Raw genomic sequence first — 15341 nt, 5'->3', positions numbered from 1 at the left:
TGGAGACCAAATTCCCAACACTCTTATCAATCGCTACAAAAGGAGTATTGATTCGTTCGCAACTCACAAGAACTGAGATGATAAATTAGATTCTCATCACCTTCGACGTCTCTTCCCCATACCAGTATGCAAATGCAGCGACTGACAAGGCCACCACCACGCCGGCTGTTGCGTGCCAAACATAGACCGGTTTCTCCCAGACGACAGCGGATGTGGAGCTGCCAATTTCAACAGGAGGCGAGGCGGATGGTTTTTGACTAACAGCCAATGCAAAGCCCAGTCCCCGAGTTTCCAGCTTGGCCGAGTCATCGCTCGCAGGCTTGAGCCTGGTGGTCATGGCTATGGCCTCGTAATCTTCCGTGGTGCCACCTTCGAGAAACGAACCCACCAGGTGGCCTTTGCTTACCCAGTACGCACTGAATTTACTTCCCTGAGATATCACCGAAAGGGATGGCTTCCCCTGAATTGTCCCCCATAGAACTGCCACAATAACGCGAAGACTCTAGAGTAGAAGAATGGGAGGCAATCAACCTAGGTCTATTATTGCTGCAACGGCATGTCGTGCTGATTTTCCTGTCGAATCAACATGCTCAAGCCTACGAGTTTCTCCAAATAAGTTAACTGGAAATGTGGCAACATCTCCACCAGCAAGCACTGAGCTGTTGCTTGATTGCAGCCGTCCATTGACTTTGATACCACCCTTCTCCAGCGTGAGCTGTCCTTCAAACAGGGTCGTGTTTGGACGAATTCCAATCCCAACCACAGCCATGTCTGCAGGTAGCCGACTACCATCCCTAAGCATGACAGCGGACTTACAGAGGCCAAGTCAGAACTCTTTATCCATAAGAAGAGAAGAGAGGAGTAAAGGCGTCACCTTTCCATTAGAATCAAAATCAAATGATGACCGTAGAGTTCCTGTAACGAACTTCACTCCTTTGGACACATAATAGTCCTCATAGAGACTGGCGATTTTAGGTGTAAACAAGCGAGCCACTATAAGAAATACAAATCGATCAAATCGATCAGACTTTCAGGAGAGTATCTAGCCTAATGAAAGGTAGAAAATTGGTGATGAGGGAAACCAAGAGAATGCAAAAGTTTCTTAGATAATTTTGTCATCAGCAAGCCGTGCTGTGACTGCTTATTCAGATTTGATAGGACTGGCATGCCCATGTTATGATTGCTAAACGAGGTTTAAATACATTATAAGTGACAAAATTTATGTACGGTATTCACTTTAGTGCCAAAATTTTCAAAACGATCACTTCAGTGCCAAAACTTTCAAAACGATCACTTCAGTGCAAATTTTTTTCAAAAACGATCACTTCATTGCCAACTCCGGCAAGCCATGTCAGTTCAAATATTAATAAAAAATAAGCCATGTCAGATTTTCGACGAGCTATGTCAGCTTAAATCGGAATTGGCATTGAAGACGTTTTCAGCATCACATCAACAATTTATTAGAAGAGAAATGCCGAGACCTTTATATAACGACTACTCAAGATAACAGACCTTTATATAACGACTACTTTTTCAGCCACTACATGATTGCATCACATCAACAATTCTATTTGCATCAGCTAAATCCCGTAGATAGCATACGTTTTCAGCATCTGATCCATTCACTGCAAATTCTTCAAGCTTTAAAGCCTACATACGGAGAAATGTTAAAGGAAGAAAATATAAGAAAAAGATTTTACTTTTCGTCCTCGTATCCAAACGTTTTTTCCTAACAGACCATGTACTTATAATTTGTCTAACAAGTCCCTATACTTTCACAAATTTTCTAATGAAGACCCTTCAACACCAAATCGGGCACAAGGGGGAAAAAAAAACCTAGCCCCTGAAATCGGAAACTATATTCAGCAGCATGAGATTTTCCCCTGAAAATGGCCGAAGGCAACGCCAGTTACACGGACATGTGTGACATTGCTCGATCACAAACCTCAAGCTCTGTGTCATAATCTTTTTCCTATGCTTTTAACCTTGGTAGATCAACTATGCAAGAGAAGAAGTTTAAACTGCTGAAAAAGCAGTTCCAGTACCCGTACACCTGTTGCAATGATAAGAATTTTATAGCGTATTGTCTCTCCAGTAGCTGTCAATGAATCTTCCGCCTCACATCCGCAGACTTAACACGAGTCCCAAGCACCAACTCAATTCCTGGGAACAGAAGTTCCAGAAGTTCATTGACTATGTGAGAAAGAAGGTCTCTAGAGACTATGGAAAAAGTGAGGAACATGAATTGGACTTGAACACGGATCTCTTCCACGGGGAAAAAGGAAATGCTGGTTTTGACAGAACAGAAAGGGCCAAACAGTATGAAAACCTTACCGCGTTCTTTGTACCACTTCGGAGTTGGTCTTTCTTCATTTGCACCAGCACGAGTGTGGAACGATGGAAGCCGTGCAGGAGCTGCATGTCACAATAAACTTCAGAGATGAATGAAATCAAGATCGCCACTAGATGGGCAGGGAATGTGGATGGCTTCCTCTAAGTTAAGAGTCAAGTAGGTCTGAACCTAACTTATCTCAGATAATGTCCACAGGAAATGTAAACAGAGCCAATCAAGAAACAGAGAGGAATCAAAGGGAAAAGACACCCAGCAAGAACGACCTTCTTTGTCGGTTTTTCCTACATGTAGTCACTGAGTTGCAGCCAAAATTTAGCAGCACCATACCACTTTGCTACGATTGATCTGTAATCACATTTACTATTACGGTTGACTGCTCTCTAAATATTAGTAGGATCATCCTTAAGGTAGTCGTATGATATGCCACACAAAATTCCACCTGTTTATGTAAAACACCAGAACAGTGTGAGGTTGGACAGGAAAAGACACCTTTCAAATGAGGGTTCAACTACACAAGTAGGACTAGAAGAATGAGTAATTTGCATTTATTATCAGAGATCCTATGTAGTTCACAAGTTCACTCAGCCACTTTTATTGATTTATCCCAATCAGTATTATAAATCTAAGTGAATATCCAACAAGATGATTAAGATGATTTAACAGAGAGGACAGAATTTACACCTTCGGGTAACAAATAGCCTTTGCTTAATGCAGGATTCCTTCTTGGCTTAGGCCAGCATTGAAAATTAGTTGCGAGAGATCTGTCTCCTATCATGGCATGGATGGATAGACTTGACGATGCCAGTAATGCCACATGTTAAACTGCAAAGCCTCTCAATCATGACAACAGTCAAGCTGAACCAGACAAAAGATGCTGATTTGAACCGTCACCAATTTAATTCTACAAACAAGGATGCAAACGTACTTAACGTCGAGAAGGGGATTCAAATGCTGAAAAAGAAAGAACTAGACGAAGGCGAGAAATGAATGGTCCATACGTCAACTCTCTCATCAAGAACAGTATTCAGATAAATAAATAAAAAAACTCCCGCTAGTTAAGCCAATTAGCAAGTCAACACGAACGAGGATGCTTGTTTCCAGCTGACGCAATTCGACAAGCAAGTGAAGTCCCTGAATTTAACCGAATCCTGAGTAAAAGGAATTGGACTCGGACTCAAATTTGAGCTGAAGCTAACACAGCACCAAGCGACAAGCAGCAAACGACCCGCAAACAGAAAACACTAAGCAATCGCCAAACGGAACCTTCCAAGAGCACAATTTGCCAACAGAGCAGAGACATCGGAACACTGACAACAGATTTTGGGAAAGCAAACGTACAAGCGAAGCGATTTAATTCACAAAAAAGGTAATGAAGGAAGCAAACTAATGGGTGCAAATGGCTGCTGCCAATGAGAAATGAAGCAACACAGCATGTGGAGTGCCCTGTTATAACCATCAAAAGGTCCGCAGATGAAGCTCCTCAGGACCCTGTCGATGACTGGTCGACTTCCCATTTTGGTGTGCATGACCAATTTTATCATCATGTTAACATGCCGTTGGTTCGAGGATGTATCGAGTTTGCAAATCGTATGTCTTTGTATGGCTGTGCTAGCACTGGGTGTCCTTCGGTTCTATCTTCTGTGATTTTGATCGATCATTCCTCTGCAATTTTTGCCAATCAAAGATCCGTGCATATTGCATCGAAAGAAACCCCAGTGACAAGGAAGATCAATAGAAACAGAACAAAAAAGAAAACAAGAATTTGGAGATTTGCACGAGTGAATTACAAATGCAAATACAACTCTCGCCCCCCACGAACAATCATTTGCTCCGATTTAAACCCTAAAGACCATCCTTTTCCCTATCGTTAATCGCCTCAAATTGGATGCTCGAACCTCCATCGTCCGTCGCTAAACGATGGCGACCTTGGCTCCGGCCTCCTCGAGCTGCTTCTTCGCGTCCTCCGCCTCGTCCTTGGACACCCCCTCCTTGAACTTCTTCGGCAGCCCCTCGATCAGCTCCTTCGCCTCCTTCAGCGCCAGGCTCGTCTGCGCCCTCACCGCCTTGATCACCGCTATCCTCACGGAGCTCGGCACCTCCTCTATCACCACGTCGAACTCCGTCTTCTCCTCCACCGCCGCTGCCGCCCCTCCCGCTCCCCCGTCAGCTCCCGGCGCCACGGCCACCGCTGCTGGGGCGAACGCGGCCGCGGACACGCCCAGCTTGTCCTGCAGGTAGTCCACGAGGGTGCGGGCCTCCGCGAGGGTGAGGCTGGAGATCTCGTCGCCGAGCTTCCCGATCTTCTCGGGGGCCTCGACGGCGGCGACAGGGCGGACGGCGGTGGCGGGGCGTTGCGTGAGGTGGGTGACGGGCGAGGGCCGGATGGGGAATCGGAGGGCGGAGGGCTGGGTTCTGAGGGGGTGAGCGGAGGAGAGAGGCGGTGAGTAAGAGGATGGAGAGCGGGAGGCGAGTGTGGAGAGAGCCGTGGTTGCCATTGTCGAGAGAGAGAGAGAGAGGTGGGGGAGGAAGATGAAGAAGAAGATAGGATAAGACTGGGGGAGGAGTGAGTGAAAGTTCGAGTAGAGTTTAGAACACAGGGCTTATGGTAATTGGGCTTTTTCGTTTGGACGGAACTTCTTTGCAACGTGAGTTTAGACCACAGTTGGCCGCGGTGATCTGGCGTGGGTCGGCCTCGTCTGTGGCCGGCGAGGTGGTCATCGCCAGATTGTGTTGAGTCCGAACCTCGCTCAGCCCCTCCGCGCATGCGAAAAGAAAAAAAAAAAAAAAAATTAATAAAAATAAAAGACGAAAATGCTCTTGATCTTTTGGGAAAAAAAAAAGCTTTTGACCAGCTTCAAGATAATCGTTAATTTGAGATTGATATAATCACTTCAGATTTTTATTTGAAATAAAATTCACTTTAAATTTTTATTTAAAATAAAGTGGGAGCATTTTAGGTTTTTTACTCGGAATTTTTGCTGTTTTTCCTTTTTGGTGTCGAATCTCCACTTTTCGTTCAGGATTACAAAATTCTCGGTTAAGTCGATATTTGATTTTCTTAAAAGGAGTTTCGTTTTTCAATTTCATCGTTTTGCTTTTCCTATTGCTTCTTTCCCCGACTATCAGTTTTCTAATTTCTTTGATTTGCGTGATCATTTACACCCGTTATTCCGCACCCCATCAAATGGCAACCTCAGTGACATTGCTCTTAAATTCATATATGTACATTTTGCTCAAAGCATAAACATATGATATTCCGATGCCAGCAATCGATTTCTTCAGTTACGTGTTCTGCGCCTTAAAAATCGATGTAGAAACTTGGTCCCTAGGAAACAACATAAAACACTCTGTCCTTGTGTAAGAAGGATGGGAAATGGGATGTAAGAAACCTAAGAATATTCTCGGATCTAGATCTTGATAGGATCACGTATTTAGGATAATTGTACAAAGAGTCACAAATCTATTATAATGGCGGCCAATTCAATCAGACCTTTTAAATGTATCGATTTAGTCCTAAATCTTTTGACGGCTTGTCAAACTTATTCCTAAATCTTTTTAAGAAATGCAAAACTATCATGAAACTATTATTTGGATAATTGATCGAAATGACTATGTTGACAAATTGCCAAAAGATTTAGGACTAAATTAGCACAATTTAGATGTTCAGTATTGAATTGGTCACCATACCATAAGTTTAGGACTTACTATTTAGTTACTGTCGCGACCTTAAAATCGGGTTTCTAGGCTAATGGATTATTAGGTTAATTATTCAACTAACCTAACTCGGACTCTCCCAAGTCCATACCAAATCGCAACTTAACATGCAAAGATATTTGAATTGGAGTCGCCACTAATCATTTTTAGTAAATTAGCGGGAGAACTAAATTACTTCAGCGAACCGTAGATTCTAAGTCCGGAGACTTGATTACGCTAGATTACTCTAACGCCCTTTCGGTACCATTTTATTTCATGAAAAGTTTTTGTCAGGCAACATTAATTGATTTTAACCTAAGTCACTAACAAAGGTTATTATGCGATTGCACAATCAATTAATTGAACATCCAGAAGTCAAGGTAATTGCGGGAAGCATACGCCAAGACAAATTGTTCTCACTTTTGAATTTTTACTTTTTAATGAGATAAAGACTAACCTATATGCAATGCATGAATTTAATCTAAGATGCAAATGAATTAAATTAAATGCAAGGAAATCCTAAGCATGCACATGAAATTAATCTAACTACATGACTAACCTAGATGACATGCAATTAAATGAAACTAATGTACAAATGATGTTATGATCTAATTAAATGGACCACACGACTTACGAATTAATTGAAGACTTAAACATGCAAAATTCTATATGATCTAAACCTAGCATGCAAATGACATGGCAAGCTTGTTTTATTTTTATTTTTATTTTTGTATTTTCGGATTAATGAATGACCCTAAATAAAAATATGCCTAAAGATAATTATCTTTAATATTTTAAGGTTCGGGTTTGCCTAATCCCTAACATATTAAAGATAAATTATTTTAGACATGAAAATCAATGCAAATATGCATGTTCTATCCTAGAATGCAAATCTAAATTAACTTGTTCTAAGATTAGATTAACGTGCAAATATCTACATGATTTTAATGCAATTTTTATCTAAAATGCAATGCAATATCTTTTAGAATTTTAAATATCACGCAAGAGCATATTCATTCTAAAGATATTATGACAATCAAATCAATCAAGAAAGTGGATATCTCAACCGATTTTTGAAAACATTTCGCAAATATCTGAATCCAATCTTTAATCCGTAATCTTACGGTTAACGGTTGAATTCAAATCCTTGATCGTGGCAAGTTGCGGATTAGGAGATTTTCCTAATCGATCACATTTTGAAAGATTTTTGATATCTTGAGTATCTTGGATATGTTCAAAAGATTTTTCTTGAATTAACCAGATTATCAGCAAGATTTCAAAAATTCAAATTAAGCAAGTGATATGTCGAGATACCTAAAACATTCAAGATCCGATGCCAAAATTCTCCAGGCAAATAATCAACCACAATATCTCAAAGATATTCAAATGATATCGCAATCTTTCAAGTCAGGTAAGCAAAGTTTGCAAAATTTCAAGATACTTAATTTAGACATGCAATTTCCTCAATCAAAGCAACCATTTATGCAATGTTCTAAATCAAGTAACAATATTCTCCAAATATGCGATCTAATCGGCAATTTATACATATAAGCAATCAAATATTGAAAGCATTTGAAATAGGAACCATACCCTAAATTGCTTTCCAGATTTGATTCGGCCCAAACTTGACGAGATTGCGGATGACGGACCGGCGAGTAAGGCTTGCGGATCAGCGGCTTGCGGCTGATGACGACTCGCACTAGTGATGGGACTTCTCGATCACTTCGCAGATGGGACTCGCATCGTGGCGCAGCTTAACGGAGTCACAGTAGTATCCCGCATGAGGGACGAGCAAAGATACGGATTGCAGGTGACCCGTCATTGTTCGGTTGCCAAACGAAAATTTTGGTTGTGCAAAAGCTGAGTCACCAATTGGGTCTTCGTCTGATCATCATTAGGTGCTTGGATGCGGAGTCCCAGATGGTCGGTCTTTGATGGCTTCCGATGGAGTCTCGGCAAAACTGTAGAAGTAAAGGAAAAAGCAGCTTGCCTGTCGCGGTGCAAGGACGACAATTTGTCAGAGAGTTACCTGAAGGGCACCAAGGATTTTAATGGTGTATGGTGCGGGTGTCGTCTCAATGATAAGAGACATAACACTGCCCATTGAAGACTTCTTTGGCTTCTTCTGCAAATTGGTTAATCTTGCACGAGTCTCTCTCTTTTTTTTTTTTTAATGAAGCTCTCCCTTTTCACAGTACGAAGCTCACTTTTTTGAACCAACCCTCCCACTAGATGAAGCTCTATGGTACTCTGGAGCTCCCTTACTTTTCTGCACCATAACACTATGAAAGCTCCCCCTCTTTTCAACGAAGCTCCCCTCTTTTATAGACCCAGGAGAAATCTCCCACGATTTTTATGCAACCGTGAAATCCCTTGATCGTAGGGATTCTAACAATTTTTGTTCAGATCATTTTTGATATCCCACGGTCTTGGATTTCTTCCTTAAAAATCGCAAGGAGTCATACCAAATAATAACTAAAAAAATCTTAGTATTATTGGCTAGTTGATTTCCATAATCTATTTAAGTTCAAAAACCCACGTACACAATTTTGACCATATAAATGATCAAAGGACTTGGCCGTACATCCAATGTATGGGTTTTAATTTACCAAATTAAACCCAGAACCTCTATCACTTAAACCTGTCCACCGCCAATTCAAATTAAAATGCAAATGATATGCATAAACGACAAACTTAAATACGAATGATGAGCTAATTTTTGTAGGAACTAAAAATAATTCCTAATTTTTATGCTAATTAATGATTGAAAATTTTAGTCAAAATTTAGGTGTCAACAGTTACCCTTGCAAAATCCCAGAAAGAAAGCTTTTAACTCCCCACAGGTGAACAAGTGAGTGTGATAAACCAGACATGACCTCTGCTAATGACTTGATTCGCACGTAACCTGTGACCTTGCGGATTAATTACATCAGTACTTGGAACAAATGTTCGTGAGGTACCACTCAAATCTCATCAGTTCTGCATCATATAAACAATCCAAAATAAAATCACAGCTACGCATTTGTTCGGTGAGATAGGATCAGATCCTGGACTTAAAATACTGGTTGAAAGACAGAAGTAGAATTGCAGAACCGCAGAAGCTAAGTGAGCAACGAATGAGCTAATTCGCATAGAGAGAAATCAAAAGAGATTTTGCCATGTCCTGTCCTATAGATGCCAGGACGGTTGTATTCTAGATATTGATAATGCAATATGATGCTGATCAAACTAGATCCAACACATCAGATGCTCAAAGTCGTGGAGTGAAATTACACTAAGAATAATAGTTTACAATCCTTATGTGAAGATCTAATCTCGTACTCCACAAAGTGTAAAACAAAGCAGCTTCCTTTTTTCTCTTCCGGCTCAAAGGAATGATGGCATCTCATCAAGTAAATTGAATATCCTATCTATAAATTGCTACAACAGGTATTCATTCGTGAGTAACTCACAAGAACTGAGATGACAAATTATGTCCTCACCACCTTCGACGTCTCCTCCCATACCAGTATGCAAATGCAGCGACTGATGCGGCCACCACCACACCGGCTGTTGCGTGCCAAACATAGACCGGTTTCTTCAAAACGACAGTGGATGTGGAACTGCTAATTTCAACAGGAGGCACAGCGGATGGTTTTTGACTAACAGCCAATGCAAAGCTCAGACCCTGAGTTTCCAGCATGGCAGAGTCATCGATTGCAGGCTTGAGCCTGGTGGCCTTGGCTATGGCCTCGTAATCTTCCTTGGTGCCACCTTCGAGAAACGAACCCACCAGATGGCCTTTGCTTACCCAGTACGCACCAAATTTACTTCCCGAGAAATCACCGAAATGGATGGCTTCCCCTGAATTGTCCCCATAGAACTGCCAAGATAATGCGAATACTCTAGAGTAGAAGAATGGGAGGTAATCAAATTCCCCCGTCTTTTCTAGGTCCATTATTGCAGCAACGGCATGTCGTGCTGATTTTCGTGCCGAATCAACATGCTCAAGCCTACGAGCTTCTCCAAATAATTTGACTGGAAATGTGGCAACATCTCCAACCGCATACACCGAGCTGTTGCTTGATTGCAGCCGTCCATTGACTTTGATACCACCCTTCTCCAACGTGAGCTGTCCTTCAAACAGGGTCGTGTTTGGACGAATTCCAATCCCGACCACAACCATGTCTGCAGGTAGCCGACTGCCATCCCTAAGCATGACAGCAGTGACCTGCTCAACAAGTAGACCAGACACGTGTAAGTGGAAAACGCTTACAGAGGCCAAGTCAGAACTCTTTATCTATAAGAAGAGAAGAGAGGAGTAAAGGTGTCACCTTTCCATTAGAATCAAAGTCAAAAGATGACAGAACAGTTCCTTTAACGAACTTCACTCCTTTGAACACATAATAGTCCTCATAGAAACTTGCGATTTTAGGTGTAAATAAGCGGGCCACTGTAAGAAATACGAATTCATTAGACTTTCAGGAGAGCATCTAGCCTAATGAAAAGTAGAAAACGGGGATGAGGGAAACTAAGAGAATGTCGTTGTCAGCAAGCCGTGCTGTGATTGCCTATTCAGATTTGATAGGACCGACATGCCCATGTTGTGATTGCTAAAGAATAGCCTCTTAAATTAGAAGAATGTAGAAAATGCATAACTTGTACGTCTACTTCGAGCTCTGAAAATACTTACTGCAATGTGCTTCAGGAAAAACCATGGTTACGTTTATTTTGTTGATCACAAGAGATGCTGCACATTCCATTCCTATGTAACCACCACCAATGACAACAGCATTGCCACCACTACATGGTTGCATCACATCAACAATTCTATTTGCATCAGCTAAATCCCGTAGATAGCATACATTTTCAGCATCTGATCCATTCACTCCAAATTCTTCAAGCTTTAAAGCCTACATACAGAGAAATGTTAAAGGAAGAAAATGTAAGAAAAAGATTTTACTTTTCGTCCTCATATCCAAACGCTTTTTTCCTAATAAACCATGTACTTATAATTTGTCTAACAAGTCCCTGTACTTTCACAAATTTTCTAATGAACACCTTCCAACTCCAAATCAGGCAGAAGGGAAAACAACTAACCCCTGAAATCAGAAACTATATTCAGCAGCATGAGACATTCCCCCGAAAAAGGCCAAAGGCAACGCCAGTTACACTGACATGCATGACATTGCTAGATCACAAACCTCAACCTCTGCGTTACAATCTCTTTCCTATGCTTTTAACCATGTTAGACAAAACCCAAACATCAACTATGCAAGAAAAGAAGTTTAAACTGCTGAAAAAGTAATTCCAGTACCCGTGCACCTGTTGCAATGATAAGAATTTTATAGCTTATTGTCTCTCCAGTAGCTGTCAATAGTGTCTTCCGCCTCACATCCGCAGACTTAACACGAGTCCCAAGCACCAACTCAATTCCTGGGAACAGAAGTTCCAGAAGTTCATCGACTATGTGAGAAAGAAGGTCTCTAGAGACTATGGAAAAAGTGAGGAACATGAATTGGACTTGAACACGGATCTCTTCCACGTGAAAAAGGAAATGCTGGTTTTGGCAGAACAGAAAGGGCCAAACAGTATGAAAACCTTACCGCGTTCTTTGTACCACTTCGGAGTTAGTCTTTCTTCATTTGCACCAACACAAGTGTGGAATGATGGAAGCCGTGCGGGAGCTGCATATCACAATAAACTTCAGAGATGAATGAAATCAAGATCACCACTAGATGGACGGGGAATGTGGATGGCTTCCTCCAAGTTAAAGTCAAGTAGGTCTGAACCTAACTTATCTCAGATAATGTCCACAGGAACTGTAAACAAAGCCAATCAAGAAACAAGGAGGAATCAAAGGAAAAGGACACCAGCAAGAACGACCTTTGTCGGCTTTTCCTACATGTAGTCGCTAAATTGCAGTCAAAAATTTAGCAGCACCATAACACTTCGCTAAGATTGATCTGTAATCACATTACAGGAACAGCTGACTGCTCTCTAAATATTAGTAGGATCATCCTTAAGGTAGTCCTATGATATGCCACACAAACTTCAGCTGTTGATGTAAAACACCAGAACAGTATGAGGTTGGACAGGAAAAGACACCTTTCAAATGAGGGTTCAACTACACAAGTAGGACTAACGAATGAGTAATTTGCATTTATTATCAGAGATCCTTCATAGTTCACAAGTTCACTAAGCGACTTTTATTGATTTATCCCAATCAGTATCACAAATCTAAGTGAATATCCAACAAGATGATTGAGATGATTCAACAGTATATTCAATGCTCCAGAAGTTAAGAAAGGACAGAATTTACACCTTCGGGTAACAAATAGCCTTTGCTTAATGCAGGTCTCTCATATGGCGCAACCTGGAAGAAGAGTTAGGAAACTGTGATGCAATTCCAAAGGAAAGGACAGAGAAGTATCAAACGGACACCTGCAAAGGCACACCACTTGACCCAAACATTATTGCCAATGAGGATGAAGCACATTAATGTACAGAGTAGAGACAAGTACTTAGATTTTCAGTCAGGATTCATTCTTTGCTTAGGCCAGCATTGATAGATAAACTTGACGATGCCAGTAATGCTACACATGTTAAACTGCAAAGCCTCTTTCAATCATCATAACAGTCAAGCTGAACCAGACAAAAGATGCTAGTTTGAACCTTTACCAATTTGATTCTACAAACAAGAATCCGAATGTACTTAACGTTGAGAAGGGGATTCAAATGCTGAAAGAAAAAACCTAAATGAAGGAGAGAAATGAATGGTTCATAAGTCAGATGTCCCATCAAGAGCAGTATTCAGATAAAAAAACTCCCGCTAGTTAAGCCAATTAGCAAGTCAACACGAACGACGATGCTTGTTTCTAGCTGACGCAATTCGACAAACAAGTGAAGTCCCTGAATTTAACTGAATCCAGAGTAAAAGGAGTGGACTCGGACTCAAATTTGAGCAAAAGCTAACACAGCACCAAGCGACAAGCAGCAACCGACCCACGAACAGAAAACACGAAGCGATCGCGAAACGGAACCTTCCAAGAGCACAACTCGCCAACAAAGCAGAGATATCGGAACGCTGACAACGGATTTCGGGAACGCAAACGCCAAGCGAAGCGATTTAATTCCCAAAAGGTAATGAAGGAAGCAAACTAATGGGTACAGATGGCGGTTACCAATGAGAAATGAAGCAACACAGCATCTTCAAGAGAAGAGAGAGAGAGTGTGTACCGGCTCCTCGGAGATGATGCAGAGTTCACCAGGAGAGACGCCGCGCTTGGCGAACTCGAGAGCAGCGTAACCAGCGGCGACACCTCCTCCGAGTATCACGTACACGAATGCTCTTCCCATCTTCAACTCTCAGAGAGAGAGAGAGAGAGAGAGAGAGAGGTTTTTGCTTGGTCCGCACACACTACCCCAAGAAGAAGAAACGAGAGACGAAGTTCAATTACTTTTCTTTTTGGACCGCCGTGCTCCTGAAGAGATAGAATTTCGAATTTACGGCACTGCCCTTTTTGGTAGGAGTGAGCATGATTCTAGAGTAGAACTGAAAACCTAGAACCGGAACCCGTAGGATCCGATCCGGTTCCAAGGTATGTATGGTAAGTTTCAGGTTCCAAAAATTAAGGAACTTGTTTCAATGGGTAGGTTCCAGGTTCCGGATAGTGGAACCCGAAACCTAGATCCTAAATCCCGAAATAAATTTTTATATTTTTTTTTGTATATGTTTTTGCACGATCCTACAATATTTTATGGCGTCCGATAATAAGTATATAATCTGGAGCCAAACAAATTTTTAGGTTTCAAGTTCAAAAAAATGATAAATTTGTTCTAATGGATTGATTTCAAGTTCTAAATGTAACCCGTATAGCACCTAAAACTACTCACCTCTAATTTCTCTTAGATGTTGTAGCATTCACTCTCATTTTGCTTAACTAAAAATGAAAAATAAAATAAAAGAAATTAATAGGTTCTCGGGTACCCTAGAACCGACCCTAAAACCCGTGACGGGGTAGGTTACGGGTTCCGAGGTATGACGGGTAGGTTATAGGTTCCAAAAAATGAGAAACATGTTCTGACGAGTAGGTTTCGGGTTCCAAGTGGAACATGTACCGAACCCGGAACCGCTCACCCCTACTTTTTGGATCGCCGTCGCCCGATGTGTTGACGGCTGCCGTTCATTGGTGCTCTTGAAAACGAATTCTTGGTTTTTATTTTTCGACTCGGAGTAAGAATTCTTTTTTCTTTGTTTTCCAAAGAAAATTGTCATCCGAAAAATATTATTGGCTACATATAAATTTTCGATGCATCATAAAACAGCGCCAATTAAATATCTTCTAACTATTTTACTCCATATATTTTTCACCGAAAAATAAGATGAACTAAGCATTTCGCCTTTATAATTATGTCAAAAAAAAAAAGAGAAAAAGAAGATTCATCTTTTGACCTTTTCCTTCCTATAAAACTAACTATTGTGATGAAAATATAAATAATCATATTCCTATCGTACATTTATGAGAGTTTATGTTATTTAGGTAAATTGAATTTGTCTCCAGCGAATCTATCATTCTCATGGGTTTTGGGCCGTTTATCTATTTTTTTGGTATATTTTCCGCACTATTTTTGCCACTTTTAATTATTTTCCGAATTCCCTTTTGTGCTTTGCGTCATCCTCGAGTTATTTAGAGGTTTTATTTTTGTCTAAAGCAAATATTTCATTCATAATTCAAGAGAATTTGTTGATCATTTAGAGACTACTGAGTATTTGTCAGTCTATTATTCATTACTAATTTTAGAACGTATTGAGAGAGAGATTCTTATCCATGATTTTGCCCATGTCCGATTTTATGTTTTTTTTTTTTTTTTGCGCCCGTTAGCATATTCCTAATTGAATTATATACCCCTTTATTTTCCCCCTTTATCTTTCTTATGTAAAAATTACATAAATTAGTTGTTTATTATTATCGTGGTGGCTATTGTTGTTATTAGCAAATGCTAGTTGTCCACATGGATAAGGTGGAGATGACGGAAGTTGGGATGGAAGGATGGGAAGAAGATAAAATGTCAGAGCCAAGAATTGTGGATAACCGATTTTTTTTTAAAATTTATATTCGCCAGAAGCAAAACAAGAAAAAAAAAAGTGTTTTGGATGAGAACTACTATCTCCACCACAAATAAATAAATAAATTCCCATCAAGTTTATCCTCTTCAATTATTTTCTTTTTGTGTGTGTTAGATAAATGTTTCTTCTGGCCATAAGCCAATGGGAAAAGATTCAGATAAGGTTCAAACATTTAGGCATATGACT

At 40.6% G+C, this 15341-nt stretch overlaps 2 protein-coding genes and 1 pseudogene across 2 annotated transcripts; all 3 read right to left on the bottom strand.

Annotated features, from left to right (window-relative positions):
• Positions 1-85: 85 nt before the first annotated feature.
• Positions 86-3128, bottom strand: LOC115741361 (annotated as a pseudogene).
• Positions 3129-4061: 933 nt separating this feature from the next.
• On the bottom strand, positions 4062-13423 carry LOC115741184 (50S ribosomal protein L12, chloroplastic-like). Its single transcript, XM_030674944.2, has 2 exons — positions 13392-13423; positions 4062-4856 (listed from the first exon to the last, which is right to left on the bottom strand). The coding sequence occupies exon 2, from the start codon at positions 4846-4848 to the stop codon at positions 4264-4266; it is 585 nt and encodes a 194-aa protein (XP_030530804.1). The 5' UTR covers positions 4849-4856; positions 13392-13423; the 3' UTR covers positions 4062-4263.
• LOC115741180 (monodehydroascorbate reductase 4, peroxisomal) lies at positions 9198-13474 on the bottom strand. Its single transcript, XM_030674940.2, has 7 exons — positions 13265-13474; positions 12350-12401; positions 11632-11712; positions 11343-11461; positions 10719-10938; positions 10360-10478; positions 9198-10256 (listed from the first exon to the last, which is right to left on the bottom strand). The coding sequence occupies exons 1-7, from the start codon at positions 13382-13384 to the stop codon at positions 9525-9527; spliced, it is 1443 nt and encodes a 480-aa protein (XP_030530800.1). The 5' UTR covers positions 13385-13474; the 3' UTR covers positions 9198-9524.
• Between the last annotated feature and the right edge of the window lie 1867 nt (positions 13475-15341).

Source organism: Rhodamnia argentea, chromosome 8 (genome assembly GCF_020921035.1).
Source record: "Rhodamnia argentea isolate NSW1041297 chromosome 8, ASM2092103v1, whole genome shotgun sequence".
Lineage (NCBI taxonomy): Eukaryota > Viridiplantae > Streptophyta > Magnoliopsida > Myrtales > Myrtaceae > Rhodamnia > Rhodamnia argentea.
The sequence above is the reverse complement of the archived record's forward strand: the minus strand, read 5'-3'. Positions and strand labels throughout refer to the sequence as shown.